Here is a 22,135-nt window from a genome sequence, read left to right as displayed (position 1 = left end):
GTGTGTGTAGGAGTACTCTAGGTGAGATGGGGCTACAGAGAGAGAGAGTAAATACAACCCAATACATTGTAAATACAACTCATATTTATGTTTATTTATTTTCCCTTTTGTACTTTAACTATTTTCACATTGTTACAACACTGTATATAGACATAATGATATTTGAAATGTCTTTATTATTTTGGAACTTTTGTGTAATGTGTAATGTTTACTGTTTAAATGGTTTATTTCACTTTTGTTTGTTACCAACCACACTTGCTTTGGCAATGATAACATATATGTTTCCCATGCCAGTAAAGAACCTTACATTGAAATTGAATTGAGAGAGAGCGAGAGAAAGAAAGAAATATCTTGGGCAGGAAAGACAGAGGTTAAGTGAGTGACTGCTGCGCCGTGCAATCTGACTGTGTGTGACTGCGTGTGAGAGAGTGAGTGTGGAGAAGAGCAGAGAACTATGTGAGCAGAACAGAGCAAGAGAGAGAGAGAGCGAGAGAGAGAGAAAGAGAGAGAGAGAGAGCGCCTCAGTGAAGCCCATAGACTCGGACTATACTTACTGTATACCTGGGATTCATGTGAAATGGCACCCTATTCCCTATGTAGTGCACTTATTTTAACCAGACCCCTATTTATACCCTGGTCAGAAATCAGGCACTACATAGGGAAGTGGAAGTCATTTCAGATCAGACCTATACTCCAGCCTCTGCCTGCCATCCTACCTTCCAGCTTTTGTGGAGGATCCCAGTGTAGTAAAAAAAAGAAGAAGATGGTTCCTAATCTCTAACAGGTATGAGAAAATCTCCCGGCCTAGACTCGAGGCCTCGACCGACGCCAGTTGATATGTGAGCGTCAGAAAACCCAGGCCTTTGGTTCGACTCTCTCACTCTCACTTTCCCCCAGTCCGACTCCCTGCCTCTTACCTCCCCCTTCCTCTCTTTTCCAGCTCTTTCCTTCTCTCTCCCTTTCTCTCCCCGACCCTCAAAGCCACTCAAGCTTTGATCCCCCACTCCTCTCACATCTGAGGAGAACAATGGGATCTGTCCCTCCCTCTTTATTTAGTGTAGATCCACTCCTGGGACCATTAGACTGGGCCATCGATTACAAACAGATGATCTAGGATGTGTCCCAAAATAGTACCCTATTCCCTACATAGGGCCCTGGTCAAAAGGAGTGCACTGTTAGGAGAATAGGGTGCCATTTGGGACAAAGCCCTACAGTCACTAAGAGGATCTTGAAATACCAGAGAATGCATGTAGGGGTTCTAGGAAAAGCCCAAGTCATTACATCACTGGAATGGGAGTCAGGGCAAGATGGCGATAAGCGCTAGCTAGCTAACCCAATGTCTTCACAGCATCACTGTTTGATGAAGGGGAACTAAAGAGGACTTTTACAAGATGATTTCAGATTTGCATAGAAATGTTGATGACACAAAATAAGAACACTTTTCAGTATTTGTCCGCGGCGTGAATGTGAGTGGTGTTTGCAGCCGCTAGCTCTAGCTAGCCTAGTAGCTTGGCACAGGACCAGCAGGAGGATTAAATGGAGGTGATTGATCAAAGTGTGTGAGCCTGGGGTGTCAGGGGTAGTCCGTCAGGACCACTATGAACATCTGTGCCGGTGTAATTAGCTGTGGTCTGTCGTGTTCATCCAAAATACATTTGGCAAGAGCTTTACCATATATATCCCTATATTATACTATACATATTAAATACTAAATCCTCCTTATATATATATATATATATATACAATTTCTCTGATATCACATTTTAACAACCAAAAATATGATAAAATCTCTTGTATTAGTATACGATGATACAGTCCACTTCCATCAGATCGTGAACTGGACTGTGTGTACAGTATGGTCTCTCCCTGCGGCCTCTATAGAGGACAACAGAACACGCTCCGTACCTCCTCCTCCTCATCCCCTGCCATTCAGCTGCCCTTCATGCTCAGTGACTGGAGCATCGCATGGCGGGCACCGAGGGCAAACGCTGATTTATCACCTCATTCCCATCCAGATGTGCTTGAGCCCACCACCTACCCACCCACGCATGCAGATTCATTACCAGGACCAGTGGGGAGAGGGGGGCTGTGGTCGGTCATTTCCCCAGCTAGAGGCCCATTACCCAGGCATGGCCAGGAGCCTGGTGCATGGTTAATACAACCGGACGGTAAATTGGATCTCTGACACCCACTATTTACCTTGGAGCTGCTCTGATGATCAGGAGAATGAATAAATCCACACCCTGCATAGCATGGTGCCATCAGAGAGAGAGAGCAGATAAACTCTCTCTCTGTGTGTGTGTGTGTGTGTGTGTGTGTGTGTGTGTGTGTGTGTGTGTGTGTGTGTGTGTGTGTGTGTGAGAGAGAGCAAAAGAGAGAACGATTGAAGAGAGAGAAAGAGAGAGATTGGAGGTGTATTGCATGAACACAAACACATGAATGAAGAGAGGGAGGAAAGTGAGTGAGTCTAAGAAAGAGTTTGTTGTCACCCTCCTCCCTGTGTCCAATCAGCTGGGGAGGTTTCTCCACACACCCGACTGAACCCCGACGTTAGTTTTAATTAGTCAAATACACCAGCAGTGCGTCTCCAGCCCCGAGCCGTAGCCAGCCTCAGCCCCTCAGTTTTTGTGAGGAAGCAGGCCTGTGGAGGAGGCGGAAATGGGTTGCTAGTCTGGGCCGTGTCAGGGCCAGGGGCCAAGGGGGGTGGAGGTTGGAATGGAGGGGTGTAGCGCCAAGGGAGACCGCCACTACTGAGTGACAACTGTTTCAGCCATGGTCCTGGTGTGGTCTGGTCTGGGCTAGGCCTTCCGGGGCTGGTTTGTGTCAGAACAGGCAATGGAGGACAGGTGGTGGTGGAGGGAGGTAGGGAGGGACAGGGTAGGGAGGGACAGGAGAGAGAGGGAGGAAGGGACAGGGTAAGAAGGAACAGGGTAGGGAGGGACAGGAGAGAGAGGGAGGGACAGGGTAGGGAGGGACAGGGTAGGGAGGGAGGGACAGGGTAGGGAGGGACAGGGTAGGGAGGGACAGGGTAGGGAGAGAGGGACAGGGTAGGGAGAGAGGGACAGGATAGGGAGGGAGGGACAGAGTACTGGTACAGGGATTGCTCTCTCTCTCTCTCTCTCTCCTGCCCACTCTCTCTCTCTCCTGCCCTCTCTCCTGCCCGCTCTCTCTCTCTCTCTCTCTCCCCTGCCCGCTCTCTCTCTCTCTCCACTGCCCGCTCTCTCTCTCTCTCCTGCCCCCCCCTCTCTCTCTCCTGCCCCCCCTCTCTCTCGCTCTCTCTCTCCTGCCCCCCTCTCTCTCTCTCCTGCCCCCCCCTCTCTCTCGCTCTCCTGCCCTCTCTCTCTCTCTCCTGCCCTCTCTCTCGCTCTCCTGCCCTCTCTCTCTCTCGCTCTCCTGCCCTCTCTCTCTCTCGCTCTCCTGCCCTCTCTCTCTCGCTCTCCTGCCCTCTCTCTCTCTCTCCTGCCCTCTCTCTCTCTCTCTCCTGCCATCTCTCTCTCTCTCTCCTGTCATCTCTCTCTCGCTCTCTCCTGCCCTCTCTCTCTCGCTCTCCTGCCCTCTCTCTCTCGCTCTCCTGCCCTCTCTCTCTCTCGCTCTCCTGCCCTCTCTCTCTCTCTCGCTCTCCTGCCCCCTCTCTCTCTCGCTCTCTCCTGCCCTCTCTCTCTCCTGCCCTCTCTCTCTCTCTCTCTCTCCTGCTCTCTCCTGCCCTCTCTCTCAGCTGACAGAGGGCTCATGGGTGAAACCTCTCTCTCTCTCTCCTGCCCTCTCTCTCAGCTGACAGAGGGCTCATGGCTGAAACCGCTCTCTCTCTCTCTCCTGCCCCCTCTCTCTCTCTCTCTCCTGCCCCCTCTCTCTCTCTCCTGCCCCCTCTCTCTCTCTCTTGCCCCCTCTCTCTCTCTCTCCTGCCCCCTCTCTCTCTCTTGCCCCCTCTCTCTCTCTCCTGCCCCCTCTCTCTCTCTTGCCCCCTCTCTCTCTCTCCTGCCCCCTCTCTCTCTCTCGCTCTCTCTCCTGCCCCCTCTCTCTCTCTCTCCTGCCCCCTCTCTCTCTCTCTCTCTCTCCTGCCCCCTCTCTCTCTCTCTCTCTCTTGCCCCCTCTCTCTCTCTCCTGCCCCCCCTCTCTCTCTCCTGCCCCCTCTCTCTCTCTCCTGCCCCCTCTCTCTCTCTCCTGCCCCCTCTCTCCTGTCCCCCCCCCTCTCTCTCTCTCTCTCTCCTGCCCTCTCTCTCTCTCTCTCTCTCTCTCCTGACCCCTCTCTCTCTCTCTCTCTCTCTCTCTCTCCTGCCCTCTCTCTCTCTCTCTCTCTCCTGCCCTCTCTCTCTCTCTCTCCTGCCCTCTCTCTCTCTCTCTCTCTCCTGCCCTCTCTCTCTCTCTTGCCCTCTCTCTCTCCTGCCCTCTCTCTCTCTCTCTCCTGCCCTCTCTCTCTCCTGCCCTCTCTCTCTCTCTTGCCCCCTCTCTCTCTCTCTTGCCCCCTCTCTCTCTCTTGCCCCCTCTCTCTCTCTCCTGCCCCCCCTCTCTCTCTCTCTCTCCTGCCCCCTCTCTCTCTCTCTCTCCTGCCCCCTCTCTCTCTCTCGCTCTCTCTCCTGCCCCCTCTCTCTCTCTCTCCTGCCCCCTCTCTCTCTCTCTCTCTCCTGCCCCCTCTCTCTCTCTCTCTCTCTTGCCCCCTCTCTCTCTCTCTCTCTCTCTTGCCCCCTCTCTCTCTCTCTCTCTCTTGCCCCCTCTCTCTCTCTCCTGCCCCCTCTCTCTCTCTCCTGCCCCCTCTCTCCTGCCCCCCCTCTCTCTCTCTCTCTCTCTCTCCTGCCCTCTCTCTCTCTCTCTCTCCTGCCCCCCCTCTCTCTCTCTCTCTCTCTCTCTCTCCTGCCCTCTCTCTCTCTCTCTCTCTCCCGCCCTCTCTCTCTCTCTCTCTCTCCTGCCCTCTCTCTCTCTCTCTCTCTCTTGCCCTCTCTCTCTCTCCTGCCCTCTCTCTCTCCTGCCCTCTCTCTCTCTCTTGCCCCCTCTCTCTCTCTCTTGCCCCCTCTCTCTCTCTCTTGCCCCCTCTCTCTCTCTCTTGCCCCCTCTCTCTCTCTCTTGCCCTCTCTCTCTCTCTTGCCCTCTCTCTCTTGCCCTCTCTCTCTCTTGCCCTCTCTCTCTCTTGCCCTCTCTCTCTCTTGCCCTCTCTCTCTCCTGCCTTCTCTCTCTCCTGCCCTCTCTCTCTCCCTCTTGCCCTCTCTCTCTCCATCTTGCCCTCTCTCTCTCCCTCTTGCCCTCTCTCTCTCTCTCTCTCTCTCCTGCCCTCTCACGCTGTCCTTTGTCTGTGATTATGGAAAATCTCACGGCCGTCACACACCAGTGACAATGCAGTCTGCATTTTACAGCTTTCACGTAATACGAGTATAAATTAAACATACCCACGCAAACAGGAACCTGCCTTGAGTTGTCGCACAACCCCCACAAACCAGACAACACGCCAAGGACATCCTCGGTTATTCATTTCCCTTCATTCAAAACGAAGTGCGGTTATGTGGTTACTGTGATGCGTTTATTTGCATAAAAACAGCATGTTTTCCATCCAGATGCAGCTTGTCGAGTGGTTGAGTAAATCACATGACCGTAGCCTCGCTGCAGAGGGGGGTCTTCCTCCGTCCTTTAAATGTACAGAATATAGAGGCTTCATCAGATACGGACCAGCGCCCCTGAAGAAGATTGGCCTTGCCAGTGGCCCCACATAATCACATGCCTATATGTCATAACATTGTAGTATGGGCAAGTATATAGGTGACCTATGCCCAGCAAGTTTCCAACATCACACGCCTTTCATAAACGTCAGCTGGGAATTGAATGAAGAGAGTGACTCTGAAGACGGGTCCTCTTGTACATTAGCCTGAGCAAAACGTCCCAGAGCTAGCTAACTGAACAGTTGAGTCACTTCGACCTTCAGCTGAACACCCACGGACACTAATCAACCTCTAACACGGTTCCACAGTGAGTGTACTGCTGGAAATGACGACTACTATCGCCCTACTGTGTCCTTGTTGAACGCCGATGTCAAGATGGTGATTTTCTGGCCAGGACTCTGATAGTAAAAGTTCTGAGGGAGGTTCAGTGTGAATATGTTTTGGTTGGTGGACGGGTAATGTTGTTCATTTCAAATGTACACACTTAATTCCAACTGAACATACAATTATAAGTAATTGTGATATCAGAGCAATTAGGATATTTGTTTACGGATCATTTGTTTGGGGCTTCAGAGTGTCTTCAAATAAATAAATATTGCATTATATAGGAAGTTATGTTGACCAGCTCTCGTTGTGTTATCTCTGGAGGTTATTAGGATATCAGGATATTATATATCCGGTATCAGGATATTTTTTCCATTACAAAAATGAAAACACGACGCAAACCAATCTCTTTGGTCCTTTAAAAACCTGCTGTATGTAACATATTGTACTACAACTTAGAAAATAAATACATGTGACCCTGGATGACATCATGATGTTTGTTTCCAACATTAGAGCTGATTTCTAAACCAGTTCAACCCGCTTTGTGTTGTGTTCCCTTACCTTCATACTAACGAGTATCACCATACTGGTATGGTCCCGGCGCTAGAGTTTACACAGTACACACACAGTGCCCTCTGGGCCAGATGAGGCTGTCTCAGTGGTTGGCTGCCATGTCTGGCACCCTGAGTTACACTTCAGTGGCACCGTTTTAGACGAGAAGTCACACTCTAGTTGTGGGGTCAGCACCCTGTTCGCCTGCCACAGATTTGTTGGAGTGTCAATGAGAGAGTTAGCGCTGTAAGCTAGCGGGCTAGCCATGGTTTATTGCTATATTGGTGTACCGTGTTGCTGCTGTGGGGAGAGAGGGAGAGGCTGCCTGCCTGTTGGTTCAAAGTGAAGGGAGGATGAATAATGAATGAAAGTAGAGCGAGAAAAACACAAACACACTCCCGATTTTTAAGGGCTTTCTCAGACTTTAAAGTGGAGCACTTCATATAGCTTTCAGTGGGATCCCAGTGCTGGAGATGAAAGACTGCTGGGTTCAGCAACTCAACTTGACTGAATAGTACTTACTTACCACACAGCCCTGCAGTTGAATGTAACACAAATAACAGCGTCAATAATGTCAGAGGATTATACCTTTTGCTGATGCTAATGGACTTTAATTGAATTCAACATCCCAGTTAAGAGCTTTAATGATTCTGTGTGATACCGTGGAGTAATTAATGTCCAGCAGGGGATTTTAGAGATGGAAAAGACAAATAATATTATAACAAATAATACGCAGAAAAACGTCAACTCTGTGTGTGTGTGTGTGTGTGTGTGTGTGTGTTACATCACCTCTCTGAGCATGGGGTCGGTGATGGAGCTGAGGTTGATGGTCCCTTCATAGGTCAGGTAGTAGAAGACGTTGAGAGACCTGGTGGCCTCAGGACCCTGCTGCTTGTAGCCAAAGATCAGGTCGATCCACTGGTGCAGCTGGCACGACACAAACTCACTCTCCAGAGCCTGGGAAGACAGGAGGAGAGGAGGAGCCATGGTTAGAGGGGATTGGGCTAAACGAAAGGGTTATTGAGCAGAGTGAGGCAGCGAGGACTCATGGTTAGAGGGGATTGGGCTAAACGAAAGGGTTATTGAGCAGAGTGAGGCAGCGAGGACTCATGGTTAGAGGGGATTGGGCTAAATGAAAGGGTTATTGAGCAGAGTGAGGCAGCGAGGACTCATGGTTAGAGGGGATTTGGATAGATAAGAGTGGTACAAGAGAACCCCAAGATTATATCAATAATAGGAGGTAGGGAATCCTTGCAAATCATTGATTGAAGTCACTCATAAGCCACAGAACCAAGGGTGAGATTAGACGAAGTCAAATTATTATTTATACAGGTCTACTGAAGCATTATGTACAGTAGACCTGCTAAACTGCAAGACTGCAAATTATGTTCAGCACTAATTGTTGTAATTCCAGAACCCTTACTCCACTCCCCCAACCCCCACAAAAAGCTGCAACTCAAAGCAGAACTTATCATTTCAATAGCAGATAGCAGCACTGACTATCATCTGCATAATGAAGAAAATGCTCCAATGCTAATCGTGTGAAAACACTCCGTTCTAGTAGGACGTTGGGGACTCATTTTGGACTCTTCTTCCCCTTTCGTGGGACGACGAGACGAGATAATGTATATAGCGGTGCTTTGGAATGTCTCTGTCTCACCATAACATTGAGATACAAGCTGTTGTTCTACTCATTAGCTGGCAAAGAACGGAAAACATTTATGGTTTGTTATAAAAACAGCGATTGTGTTAATTTCTGGAAAAGCTGTCGGCACGGCAACAACAAAGGCTTCTAAACGCGTTCCAAATTAGAATGAGGAGGCCTTGATTGTCATTGCTGCCTTGTGGCACATTAATCCTGTGACAAAACATTAAACCGGTACACTTAAATGGCAATTTATATCATTTAAATGTTTACAGCCGGGGCTGGCCCATCACTCACTTAAATGTGACTTTCTGACAGCTAATTTTCCTTCTAATTCTCTCTCACTCTCTTAATTATAACTTTCAATCAGGGAGGAATGGCGGAAAGAGAGAGAAAGCGAGAGAGAAAATAGAGAGAAAGAAAGAGATGGGGAAAGAAAGGGAGTGCGAGAAGAATGAGATTCAGAGAGAGAGAGAGGAGGAGGAGGTGAGCGAGAAAAAGAGAGAGCGAACAGCTCGACGCCTGCTGCCTGTCTGCCATCATGACATCTCCCCCTGACGGGGCGATCGAGCCTCAGCCTGATGGTAAACTGTGAAAGCTCTTGTATAATGACTTTATGAGCCGTGGAAACAACATCAATAAATTGGTCGGCGTCAAAGAGAGAGAGAAAAGGCCCTGGGGCGACAGAGCACTGAAAGGTCTCTGGGTTTTAATGTGGAACTGGATCTGCGTCCTAAATGTGACCATGTTCTTTCTTTCTCTCTTTCTTTCTACCTACATACATACATACATACACATATATATATATATATATATATATATATAGCGCCCTATGGGCCCTGGTCAAAATGAGTGCACTAACTAGGGAGTAAGGTACCAACATTGGGATGCAAGCTGGGAAGTGGAGTGGAGGAAGAACACGATTAAAATGAGGACATGTTGTATAAGTGCATAACAAATTGTGTGAATAGGTTTGGTTCTTTTTTGTAAATGTTCAACAATTATACTTCCGCAATTATAGTTTGGCAACCTGGAAACATGGTGAAATTAGTAGCCACAGAAAGCGCAATTATTTTTCCCCTTTAAAACACACAATCAAATATGAGAGAATATCAATGTTTTGGGAGTAATTATTAACAATAAGACCAAACAGAGCACCCCTGGAGCAGGGCACCCCAGGAACAGAGCACCCCTGGAACAGGGCACCCCAGGAACAGGGCACCCCAGGAACAGGGCACCCCAGGAACAGGGCACCCCAGGAACAGGGCACCCCTGGAACAGGGCACCTCAGGAACAGGGCACCCCAGGAACAGAGCACCCCTGGAACAGAGCACCCCTGGAACAGAGCACCCCTGGAACAGAGCACCCCAGGAACAGAGCACCCCTGGAACAGAGCACCCCTGGAACAGAGCACCCCTGGAACAGAGCACCCCAGGAACAGAGCACCCCTGGAACAGAGCACCCCTGGAACAGAGCACCCCTGGAACAGAGCACCAGAGCACCCCAGTCCAGGCTTCTTGTCTGCATTTCCTCCGACATAAACACACTTATTAATACATTCAAAGCTCTGTGTCAGAGAGTGATTCATTTTATTAGGGCTACATGTCTATTAGAATCCAGGACAGGCCTCTTAATGACAAGCTGACTGGGGGCCGATGGGGGACCGGTGTGTATGTGTGACAGAGAGAGATCAGTTCATTATGCGCTAGGCCTGACCTTTGACGGGGCCCTGCTCCCTCTGTTTCTAAACTAATGCAGAGTCGGATGGCCATTTAATGTGCGTTGCAATCTCCTGTCAATCAAGGCAGGGAAACAAAGAACAGCCTGTGTTATTGCAGCACCCTCTCCAGAGGCCCGCCTTTATGGTAATGAGGTTCTAGCATTTGGAGAAAGGGGAATAGTATTGTGCGTGTGCGTGTGTGTCTGTCTCTGACTGAGATGCAATCGTTTGGTAGTGCCTAGAAATCCCCTCTCTCATCAGTGATTCAGGGAGCGTTTGGTAGTGCCTGCGGAGGTATAGTGAACTAGCTCTGTGGTGTGTCTTTCAAAGCCTCTCAGTCTGTGCTGCTAAAAGAAGCCCATTGGCAATTCTACCCTGTGTTCTCCCAGACATGTTTGATCAACAAGCAAAACGGTTGTGAGAGAACCATCTCTTTATTTTATTTTTTAAATTGTGTGTGTGTGTTTGTGTGTGTGTTTGTGTGTGTGTGTGTGTGTGTTTTGTTTGATTTTAATCTTTTGTTTGATTTTAATTCCATCCTTCAGCCTACCCTCAACTGTGCTGTGATGTTTGACAATGTTTCTGTTGTCAAAGTTTCTACAGTAGTTTCTAAGTTTCTACAGATAAATTAAAAATTGAAATTTTTGCGAAAAGTATTGTCATATTAAAAACCCTTCTTTGTTAAGTTAAGATAAAGATCTTTCAGCCACCAAACCTTCATCTAAAAACCATTCCTCGTCAGAGGCAGGAGTCTTGTGTAGACTAGAGAGAGCCAGAAGTCTTGTGTAGACTAGAGAGAGACAGAAGTCTTGTGTAGACTAGAGAGCCAGGAGTCTTGCGTAGACTAGAGAGACAGAAGTGTTGTGTAGACTAGAGAGACAGAAGTCTTGTGTAGACTAGAAAGAGCCAGAAGTATTGTGTAGACTAGAGAGAGCCAGAAGTGTTGTGTAGACTAGAGAGCCAGGAGTATTGCGTAGACTAGAGAGAGCCAGAAGTCTTGCGTAGACTAGAGAGAGCCAGAAGTCTTGCGTAGACTAGAGAGAGCCAGAAGTCTTGCGTAGACTAGAGAGAGCCAGAAGTGTTGCGTAGACTAGAGAGAGCCAGAAGTGTTGTGTAGACTAGAGAGAGACAGAAGTGTTGTGTAGACTAGAGAGAGACAGAAGTGTTGTGTAGACTAGAGAGAGCCAGAAGTGTTGTGTAGACTAGTGAGAGCCAGAAGTGTTGTGTAGACTAGTGAAAGATAAGTGTTGTGTAGACTAGAGAGAGAGAAGTGTTGTGTAGACTAGAGAGAGAGAGAAGTGTTGTGTAGACTAGAGAGAGAGAGAAGTGTTGTGTAGACTAGAGAGAGAGAGAAGTGCTGCGTAGACTAGAGAGAGAGAAGTGCTGCGTAGACTAGAGAGAGCCAGAAGTGTTGCGTAGACTAGAGAGAGCCAGAAGTGTTGCGTAGACTAGAGAGAGCCAGAAGTCTTGCGTAGACTAGAGGGAGCCAGACGTCTTGCGTAGACTAGAGAGCCAAAAGTCTTGTGTAGACTAGAGAGCCAAAAGTATTGCGTAGACTAGAGAGAGAGAGAAGTGTTGTGTAGACTAGAGAGAGAAAGAAGTGTTGTGCAGACTAGAGAGAGAGAGAAGTGTTGTGCAGACTAGAGAGAGAGAGAAGTGTTGTGCAGACTAGAGAGAGCCAGAAGTGTTGTGTAGACTAGAGAGAGCCAGAAGTGTTGTGTAGATGAGAGCCAGAAGTGTTGTGTAGACTAGAGAGCCAGAAGTGTTGTGTAGACTAGAGAGAGCCAGAAGTGTTGTGTAGACTAGAGAGAGCCAGAAGTGTTGTGCAGACTAGAGAGAGAGAGAAGTGTTGTGCAGACTAGAGAGAGAGAGAAGTGTTGTGCAGACTAGAGAGAGCCAGAAGTGTTGTGTAGACTAGAGAGAGCCAGAAGTGTTGTGTAGACTAGAGAGAGCCAGAAGTGTTGTGTAGACGAGAGCCAGAAGTGTTGTGTAGACTAGAGAGAGAGAGAAGTGTTGTGTAGACTAGAGAGAGAGAGAAGTGTTGTGTAGACTAGAGAGAGAGAAGTGTTGTGTAGACTAGAGAGAGAGAAGTGTTGTGTAGACTAGAGAGAGAGAGAGGAGTGTTGTGTAGACTAGAGAGACAGAAGTGTTGTGTAGACTAGAGAGAGCCAGAAGTGTTGTGTAGACTAGAGAGAGCCAGAAGTGTTGTGTAGACTAGAGAGAGACAGAAGTGTTGTGTAGACTAGAGATAGCCAGAAGTGTTGTGTAGACTAGAGAGAGCCAAAAGTGTTGTGTAGACTAGAGAGCCAGATTCCTGAGGAGAGATCCAGATCCACTAAGGGAGATCAAGCAGGCAGCAGGGTTATTGATGGGCCAATTAGCAGCCACTGTCTGTTTCATCCTGTTCCACCGGGAATCCTCTGATAATTCATGAATAATTTAGCATGCCTTTATGTAAATGCCTGGCATGGGGTGGATGGCACCCACATATCACTACACTACCGTTATCAGGACGTTTCTATCACTACACTACTGTTATCAGGAGGTTTCTATCACTACAATACTGTTATCAGGAGGTTTCTATCACTACACTACTGTTATCAGGAGGTTTATATCACTACAATACTGTTATCAGGACGTTTCTATCACTACTGTTATCAGGAGGTTTCTATCACTACACTACTGTTATCAGGAGGTTTCTATCACTACTGTTATCAGGAGGTTTCTATCACTACACTACTGTTATCAGGAGGTTTCTATCACTACACTACTGTTATCAGGAGGTTTCTATCACTACACTACTGTTATCAGCAGGTTTCTATCACTACTGTTATCAGGAGGTTTCTATCACTACACTACTGTTATCAGGAGGTTTCTATCACTACACTACTGTTATCAGGAGGTTTCTATCACTACACTACTGTTATCAGGAGGTTTCTATCACTACACTACTGTTATCAGGAGGTTTCTATCACTACTGTTATCAGGAGGTTTCTATCACTACACTACTGTTATCAGGAGGTTTCTATCACTACACTACTGTTATCAGGAGGTTTCTATCACTACTGTTATCAGGAGGTTTCTATCACTACACTACTGTTATCAGGAGGTTTCTATCACTACTGTTATCAGGAGGTTTCTATCACTACACTACTGTTATCAGGAGGTTTCTATCACTACAATACTGTTATCAGGAGGTTTCTATCACTACACTACTGTTATCAGGAGGTTTATATCACTACAATACTGTTATCAGGAGGTTTCTATCACTACACTACTGTTATCAGGAGGTTTATATCACTACACTACTGTTATCAGGAGGTTTCTATCACTACTGTTATCAGGAGGTTTCTATCACTACTGTTATCAGGAGGTTTCTATCACTACACTACTGTTATCAGGAGGTTTCTATCACTACACTACTGTTATCAGGAGGTTTCTATCACTACTGTTATCAGGAGGTTTCTATCACTACACTACTGTTATCAGGAGGTTTCTATCACTACACTACTGTTATCAGGAGGTTTATATCACTACAATACTGTTATCAGGAGGTTTCTATCACTACACTACTGTTATCAGGATGTTTCTATCACTACACTACTGTTATCAGGAGGTTTATATCACTACAATACCGTTATCAGGAGGTTTCTATCACTACACTACTGTTATCAGGAGGTTTCTATCACTACACTACTGTTATCAGGAGGTTTCTATCACTACACTACTGTTATCAGGAGGTTTCTATCACTACACTACTGTTATCAGGAGGTTTCTATCACTACACTACTGTTATCAGGAGGTTTCTATCACTACACTACTGTTATCAGGAGGTTTCTATCACTACACTACTGTTATCAGGAGGTTTCTATCACTACACTACTGTTATCAGGAGGTTTCTATCACTACACTACTGTTATCAGGAGGTTTCTATCACTACTGTTATCAGGAGGTTTCTATCACTACACTACTGTTATCAGGAGGTTTCTATCACTACACTACTGTTATCAGGAGGTTTATATCACTACAATACTGTTATCAGGAGGTTTCTATCACTACACTACTGTTATCAGGAGGTTTATATCACTACAATACTGTTATCAGGAGGTTTCTATCACTACACTACTGTTATCAGGAGGTTTCTATCACTACACTACTGTTATCAGGACGTTTCTATCACTACACTACTGTTATCAGGAGGTTTCTATCACTACACTACTGTTATCAGGAGGTTTCTATCACTACTGTTATCAGGAGGTTTCTATCACTACTGTTATCAGGAGGTTTCTATCACTACACTACTGTTATCAGGAGGTTTCTATCACTACACTACTGTTATCAGGAGGTTTCTATCACTACACTACTGTTATCAGGAGGTTTCTATCACTACACTACTGTTATCAGGAGGTTTCTATCACTACACTACTGTTATCAGGAGGTTTCTATCACTACACTACTGTTATCAGGAGGTTTCTATCACTACTGTTATCAGGAGGTTTCTATCACTACAATACTGTTATCAGGAGGTTTCTATCACTACACTACTGTTATCAGGAGGTTTCTATCACTACACTACTGTTATCAGGAGGTTTCTATCACTACTGTTATCAGGAGGTTTCTATCACTACACTACTGTTATCAGGAGGTTTCTATCACTACACTACTGTTATCAGGAGGTTTCTATCACTACAATACTGTTATCAGGACGTTTCTATCACTACACTACTGTTATCAGGAGGTTTCTATCACTACACTACTGTTATCAGGAGGTTTCTATCACTACTGTTATCAGGAGGTTTATATCACTACACTACTGTTATCAGGAGGTTTCTATCACTACAATACTGTTATCAGGAGGTTTCTATCACTACACTACTGTTATCAGGAGGTTTCTATCACTACACTACTGTTATCAGGAGGTTTATATCACTACAATACTGTTATCAGGAGGTTTCTATCACTACACTACTGTTATCAGGAGGTTTCTATCACTACACTACTGTTATCAGGACGTTTCTATCACTACACTACTGTTATCAGGAGATTTCTATCACTACACTACTGTTATCAGGAGGTTTCTATCACTACACTACTGTTATCAGGAGGTTTCTATCACTACACTACTGTTATCAGGAGGTTTCTATCACTACACTACTGTTATCAGGAGGTTTCTATCACTACACTACTGTTATCAGGAGGTTTCTATCACTACACTACTGTTATCAGGAGGTTTCTATCACTACTGTTATCAGGAGGTTTCTATCACTACAATACTGTTATCAGGAGGTTTCTATCACTACAATACTGTTATCAGGACGTTTCTATCACTACACTACTGTTATCAGGAGGTTTCTATCACTACAATACTGTTATCAGGACGTTTCTATCACTACACTACTGTTATCAGGAGGTTTCTATCACTACACTACTGTTATCAGGAGGTTTCTATCACTACTGTTATCAGGAGGTTTCTATCACTACACTACTGTTATCAGGAGGTTTCTATCACTACTGTTATCAGGAGGTTTCTATCACTACAATACTGTTATCAGGAGGTTTCTATCACTACACTACTGTTATCAGGAGGTTTCTATCACTACACTACTGTTATCAGGAGGTTTCTATCACTACACTACTGTTATCAGGAGGTGTCTATCACCAACTGCTGTGTATCGTCAAAGGTTTAGAGATCCCTTTGTTGCCAACTGAGAATTGTTTGTCACCTAGTCATGTGTAAAGCTTCAAATGCCAGACATTTCATATTTTTATAGCGGTGAATTTTTACCAATAATATCTATATTTTTAAATGACACAAAACATTCTATTAATAGATTTCTGGGGGGAGAAAAATGGGGTGTAATTTCCCCCTGCTCTCATTTTAGCGACCCTGTATTCCTCAAGTTCCTCTGTCTAGGTTGTGATGTTGGTTCCAATGAAAACACAGGATTTGGTAACAGTGACGGCACGCCATGCTCACGTTTCCTCTACGGCGGTCTGATGTTACAGAGAGGGGAGCGGGGCTACCTTCATATACACAGAGGCGGCCGGTGTGTGTGTGTGTGTGTGTGTGTGTGTGTGTGAGTCTGTATCCAAGCTTACAGTAGTGTGTGTGCGTGCGTGCGTGCATGTGTTCGGGGGTGACCTGCTCTGACCAAAAAACCCTTGACTAATAGTGTGTTGAGACTGTGTTACGGTCCAGGTCGGGTCAGCCAATATCTGCCAGACTTCCTGTGCTGCTGAACTGGGCCGTGTGTGAGCCGCTCACAGCTTCCTGCCGCATGGAATTCTGGGAGCTCTTGGGATATGACTGCAGCCTTCCCGTTGACAGACGTCCAGAGGGAGAGAGACCAGGTTCAGCCGCCGTTCGACCCTTAACTTTCCCAAATGAATTTAATCATTTTGAAAAATGATAAAAACGTTTACCAAAGACATGTTACTTTGCTATCTGTTACAATGTAGAGGCTCTATCATCTTTCCCATTAGCGACAGACACATTTCTTCCTACCTACAGTCCAGAATAGGCTAAGAGTGGTAAAACTAGGACAGTGGGACTGACCACCAACCAGTGACATACAAGTAACTGCCAAAATAATGGAAACACTTGAGTAAATGAGGGATAATGAAGTATAATGAACTCAGGTGCTTCCACACAAGTGTGGTTTCTGAGTTAATTTCAGCAATTAACATCCCATCATGCTTAGGGTCATGTATAAAATGCCCAGTTGCCTGTTATTTTGTATACCATGTCTAGAAGAGATGTCAGTGACCTTGAAAGAGGTTTCATAGAGGGTTTAAAGGGTGTGTGTGTGTGTGTGTGTGTTTGATTATCCTTTATTTAACCTTTATATACAGTGCCTTGCGAAAGTATTCGGCCCCCTTGAACTTTGCGACCTTTTGCCACATTTCAGGCTTCAAACATAAAGATATAAAACTGTATTTTTTTGTGAAGAATCAACAACAAGTGGGACACAATCATGAAGTGGAACAACATTTATTGGATATTTCAAACTTTTTTAACAAATCAAAAACTGAAAAATTGGTCGTGCAAAATTATTCAGCCCCCTTAAGTTAATACTTTGTAGCGCCACCTTTTGCTGCGATTACAGCTGTAAGTCGCTTGGGGTATGTCTCTATCAGTTTTGCACATCGAGAGACTGAATTTTTTTCCCATTCCTCCTTGCAAAACAGCTCGAGCTCAGTGAGGTTGGATGGAGAGCATTTGTGAACAGCAGTTTTCAGTTCTTTCCACAGATTCTCGATTGGATTCAGATCTGGACTTTGACTTGGCCATTCTAACACCTGGATATGTTTATTAGTTCAAGGGGGCCGAATACTTTCGCAAGACACTGTAACTAGGCAAGTCAGTTAAGAACAAATTCGGCCTACCCTGGCAAAACCCTAACCAGGACAACGCTGGGACAATTGTGCGCCGCCCTATGGGACTCCCAATCACGGCCGGTTGTGATACAGCCTGGAATCAAACCAGGGTCTGTAGTGACGCCTCTAGCGCTGAGATGCAGTGCTTTAGACCGCTGTGCTACTCGGGTTATAGGGTTAGGTTTAGGGAAAATATGAATTTGAATGGTAATCCAGTGCTTGGTCCCCACATGGAGAGTAAAACAAACATATGTCTCTCAGTCACCAGAACTCAACCCAAATAAACACCAGATTCTGGAGCGGTGCCTAAAACAGCGTTTTCCACCACCTTCAACAAAACACAGAATTATGGAAATGATTGTGGAAGAACGGTGTCACATCCCTCCAACAGAATTACAGACACTTGTAGAATCTATGCCAAAGAGCATTGCAACTGTTCTGGCTCGTGGTGCCCAACGCCCTATTAAGACTCTTTATGTTGGTGTTTCCTTTATTTTGGCAGTTACATGTACATTGTCCATACATTGAACTTTATAGGGGTGGATTTCACTGCTCTTAATGGGGTGCCACAGAATTTCCTCTTCCTTACCAGGCCCTAAAAAACCTTTTTAACCTTTTTAAGGTCTTAAGGAAACCTGTCTGTAAGAATGTTAAAATGTCACTTAACAAATCAATCCACCCATTTGCATGTGTGTGATCGAACACACATGTCCAGTGCAGGCAGAGTGACAGCCCTATTGATTACAACTAGATTAGGGCGGACATTCATCAGGCTTATGCACGCCTACACTCCTCACAACACAATGGGAAGAGTCAAATCAGATACCCACACTGTATATAGACAGAATATTCAACAGCTCAGATCCCAGCTAAGAACCCCCCCCTCTAGATTCCAGCTAAGAACCCCCCCCCCCCTTCCAGATCCCAGCTAAGTAACACTACCAGATCAAACAATCAGTCCACAACTTACAGAAATCCCCATGATACCCATATAATATTTCCACCCCCAACCTCAAAACCTTCCAAAATAATAATAACTCTCTCTCTCCCCCCCCCCCCCCCTCTTTCTCCTCCCTTCCTTTCCAGGCATCTTCTGCTCCCTTTCATCTGGGGTTTGGTTTTGCTGTATTTGACGAGTATCTGATTAAAGGACCTATTAGCTCTCCGTGGCCGAGGAGCCCGACGTCAGTTTGCAGCAGGTATGTGAATAAGGGAAATGGAATGTTAGCCTCCACGGCTGCTGCCTCCTTGGCTCTCATTCCTTACGTCATGCCCCAGTTCCCCTCTCCCGTCCTGGGGGCCCAGGCTCTGAGTTCTGCCTCTGTGGCCCCTCATTGGGAAAACTCCCACACACACACAGACAGGCACGCGCCCCCGTGCGCACACACACCTTTTTCCTCTGTCTCTCCTTCGCGCCTCAATCACGCAGCTTACAACCCTGAGACTTCTGGGTACAGATCATCAGGCAGACACACACACTGTAATGCTGCGCTGAGTGGAACCTGACACACAGACACACGTCTCGCTGGTCTAAGTGGAACCCGAGACGAGACAGCAGGGTGAATATCCTGCTCGGCCGGTGACGAGAAGCAGAGTGAGCTGTGATTGTGTAAAATCTCCCCAAAACAAACATGTCACATAGTATTTGGAAGGGACCTGGAGGGAGGCCTGGCATGTACTGTACTGTAGACTGTGGGTCTAAAGTGGTATGTATGATTCATAGTAAAGAGTAGGCTGTGGGAAAGTGCTATGGTTCTGATTCAATTAACCAATGCAATAAAGCTTTGACATGGCCCACACAGACGTCAACTCTGGGACACACCAATTTTGCGTGACAGCCTACTTCATCAGTTCCCAACTTCCATATGAAAAAAACGACTAGTGCCCTCTAAAAGACGCCGAAATCCTGACGAAGATTAACGCAAGACTACCTGGGACTACCCAACTGTGTTTCAGTTTCACAAACAAACACACCCAACCAATCACAGCTCCAGATTGAGGGTCAAACTAAGCAGGAAGAGCAGGTGATGAGTAAAACGGTTCATCAACAGACCTATAGCTCTATTTCCGAGACGAGCATCATTCACCTTGAATAAGGCTAACAAGCTAACACACACACACATCACCACTGTTAGCATCTACAGTAAGTATGTGAGTAACAGATGAATAAAAGCTCAGTAAACACTCCAGGCGTATCTTGGGGACAGACATACATGTACAGTACCATTAGTTGGAGTTAGTGGCAGAACGTATTGGATGGGGAATTGTTTGGATAGCTGTTGGGAGAGACAGAGAATTGAGAACGAGGCTGTCTCAAATGACTGAGGAGCAGACTGGAGTGTTTAGTTCGGGGGTCTGACAGTCATGTTCCGTGTCTACTCAGAGTGCTCTCTTTCTGGGTAACATAGTTGATGTGATTGGGTTACGGATTGAAGTTGCTTAGATGATTAAAATATATTATGGAGGTGGCTAACTTGTACTCAAAACCCCCTTTATGTCTGCCGGAGGGGTTCATTCATTCAGGTGAACGACACGTGGGTGAGCGGACCACTTAATAATAATAATAATAATAAATCTATATATAATAAAGAGAGGAGCACTTACTGTACTGTTAGTATGCGTTTTGGTGGTGGAAGTATAAATAGGAAACGACGTCACACGGACATCTAAAGTGCTGGATGTTATTTTATTTTTTTGAATCAGTAAATGGCGAAAAGAGAATCCGTACACTCCAACTAACAAATCTGAAAAAGTATGTTATTTGGGCCTTCCCAAAAACAGAAGCCCCAGGCTAGATTTGAAGTTCTACCCCAATCTAAAGCCTCTTGAGCTGGGATAGTTTTTACACTTATCCCCTGATGTAAATGGTTCGGAGTCCTACAGGACGTGCCATTGAATAGACTAAAGGATAGAGAGAGTAAAGAGAGCCGACTGTATGAACGGAAGAACCAATACCGGATGTCCATTACCGGCAAACAGCTGTGTTCACTTCACATGGAAAATAAACCTTGAAGTTAAATGTATAGAAAGACTAGACTTCCAGGGCACATAACCAATTATCAATGCTATCAATATCTTTACACAGTGAATAAAATAAACATGTAACAGTCAAATTTGATCCAGCAGAGATTGGGACACTGGAAGAATAAAATAATCATAATTATGACCGATTTAAGATTTTCATGCAGATTTCATATGGAATTATTATTATTCCCATTTTCTCAGTTGACTTTCCTCCATCGAATCTCACTAGCGGTTTATCATGTGCAACTAGAGATGAAGCATTGCACCTTTAAACATGACTTCTGTTAAGCTGCTCCAGTGTTAATAAAGTTGTGATGACCTTCCACATCAGGCAGGAAGGTGGTTTGTGATGAGAAAACGAGATGAGCTGAGCTGAGATGAGAGCATAGTAAGCAGAGTGAATAGAGACGACTGGGGGATTGATGTCTGTAGAGGAGGAAGGGGAGCTGATATTGGGGGTCATTGAGCCCTGTGTGATGGATGACCTAAACTTGACGTCCTTGTCAAACGCCACGTCTTTGAAATGCAGACCTGAGTGTAGATGAGGGTCAGTGTGCGTGTAGTGTGTGTGTGGGGGGGACGACACACATTAATTCCTGCATGCTTGACTGGACACCTAGGCTAGGGACGTAGCGGGGTAAAGATGCCACCTGTCCCACAATCCACCTCAAACACCCAGAGAGAGAGAGAGATGGAATATTAGTGAGGGTAAGGAGGGAGAGGGAGAGGGGGAGGGAGAGAGAGAGAGAGAGAGAGAGGGAGAGGGAGAGGGAGAGGGAGAGGGAGAGGGGGAGGGAGAGAGGGAAAAAGAGAAGAGAAAGAAAGCCTCTGCAAAAACTGCAGTGCTGCAGAAAAGCCTCCTGCCAGGCCATGCATGGGCCGAGAGAGAGAGAGAGAGAGAGAGAGAGAGAGAGAGAGAGAGAGAGAGAGAGAGAGAGAGAGAGAGAGAGACAGAGAGACAGAGAGAGAGATGATGGGAGAGAGAGAGAATATAGGAGAGAGAGATAGAGAGATGATGGGAGAGAGGGAGAGGAAGCAAGAGGGAGAGAGATGATGGGAGAGAGAGATGATTGGAGAGAGAGAGATGATGAGAGAGACAGAGAGAGAGAGGATGGGAGAGCGATAGATAGATGATGGGAGAGAGATAGATAGAGAGGATGGGAGAGAGAGAGATAGATAGAGAGGATGGGAGAGAGAGATAGATAGAGAGGATGGGAGAGAGCGAGAGGAAGCAAGAGGGAGAGAGACAGCATTAGCGAGTGAGTGTGTCAGCGGCCATAGATCATGCCATTTCTCAGGCTCCCTCAGCCTCCTCCATTACATCATTGAAGAGGAGGAGGAGAGAGCAGGAGAAGGAGGGGTTAGAGCTCGTAAAACACAGAGCACACAGTAAACATGTCTGCCCTCGCATATGACAATACCCCTTCAGAGAGCGCTGGCTGACGTTGACCAGACGCTGTAGCTCGTTCCCACCCTGCCGCAGGCCCTGTAATGTTATACTGTAGCCTCACAGACTCCCATGCCGGTTGGATGGATCAGTGCTAAGCTAGGCTAACGCTACGTTAGGCTAACCCAGTGAGCTCACTCATTAACTCAGGAACAATGCTGTTAGCAGTTAGCGGTATTAGCAGCTAACCTCAACTCTCACAGCGGTCCCTCTGGGGGTCCTGGGAGAGAGGGAGTGAACATTACGGGTGTCCCCGGCTGGTGCCTGCCTGATTGTATTGGGAGAGAGAGTTGTGGAGATGAGAGGCGAATGTAAACATGGGTGAACTTTGACCCCGTGTAGCCGGTGGTCATACAAGAGGAGCAGAGCAGCCTGGTAGGGTGGTGTGTGGGAAACACACA

General features: G+C 46.2%; 1 protein-coding gene across 6 annotated transcripts in view; it reads right to left on the bottom strand.

Annotated features, from left to right (window-relative positions):
• Positions 1–22,135, bottom strand: part of LOC139419013 (lipopolysaccharide-responsive and beige-like anchor protein) — a 313,075-nt gene that overhangs the window by 47,928 nt on the left and 243,012 nt on the right. For all 6 annotated transcript variants that reach the window (XM_071168828.1, XM_071168831.1, XM_071168830.1 and 3 more), the window contains one exon: positions 7,311–7,478. In XM_071168828.1, the coding sequence (XP_071024929.1) occupies positions 7,311–7,478 (168 nt within the window). The remainder of the gene's footprint in view (positions 1–7,310; positions 7,479–22,135) is intronic.

This window comes from Oncorhynchus clarkii, chromosome 10 (genome assembly GCF_045791955.1).
Source record: "Oncorhynchus clarkii lewisi isolate Uvic-CL-2024 chromosome 10, UVic_Ocla_1.0, whole genome shotgun sequence".
In the NCBI taxonomy this organism is placed as follows: Eukaryota; Metazoa; Chordata; class Actinopteri; order Salmoniformes; family Salmonidae; genus Oncorhynchus; species Oncorhynchus clarkii.
This window is presented reverse-complemented; position numbering and strand designations above follow the sequence as displayed.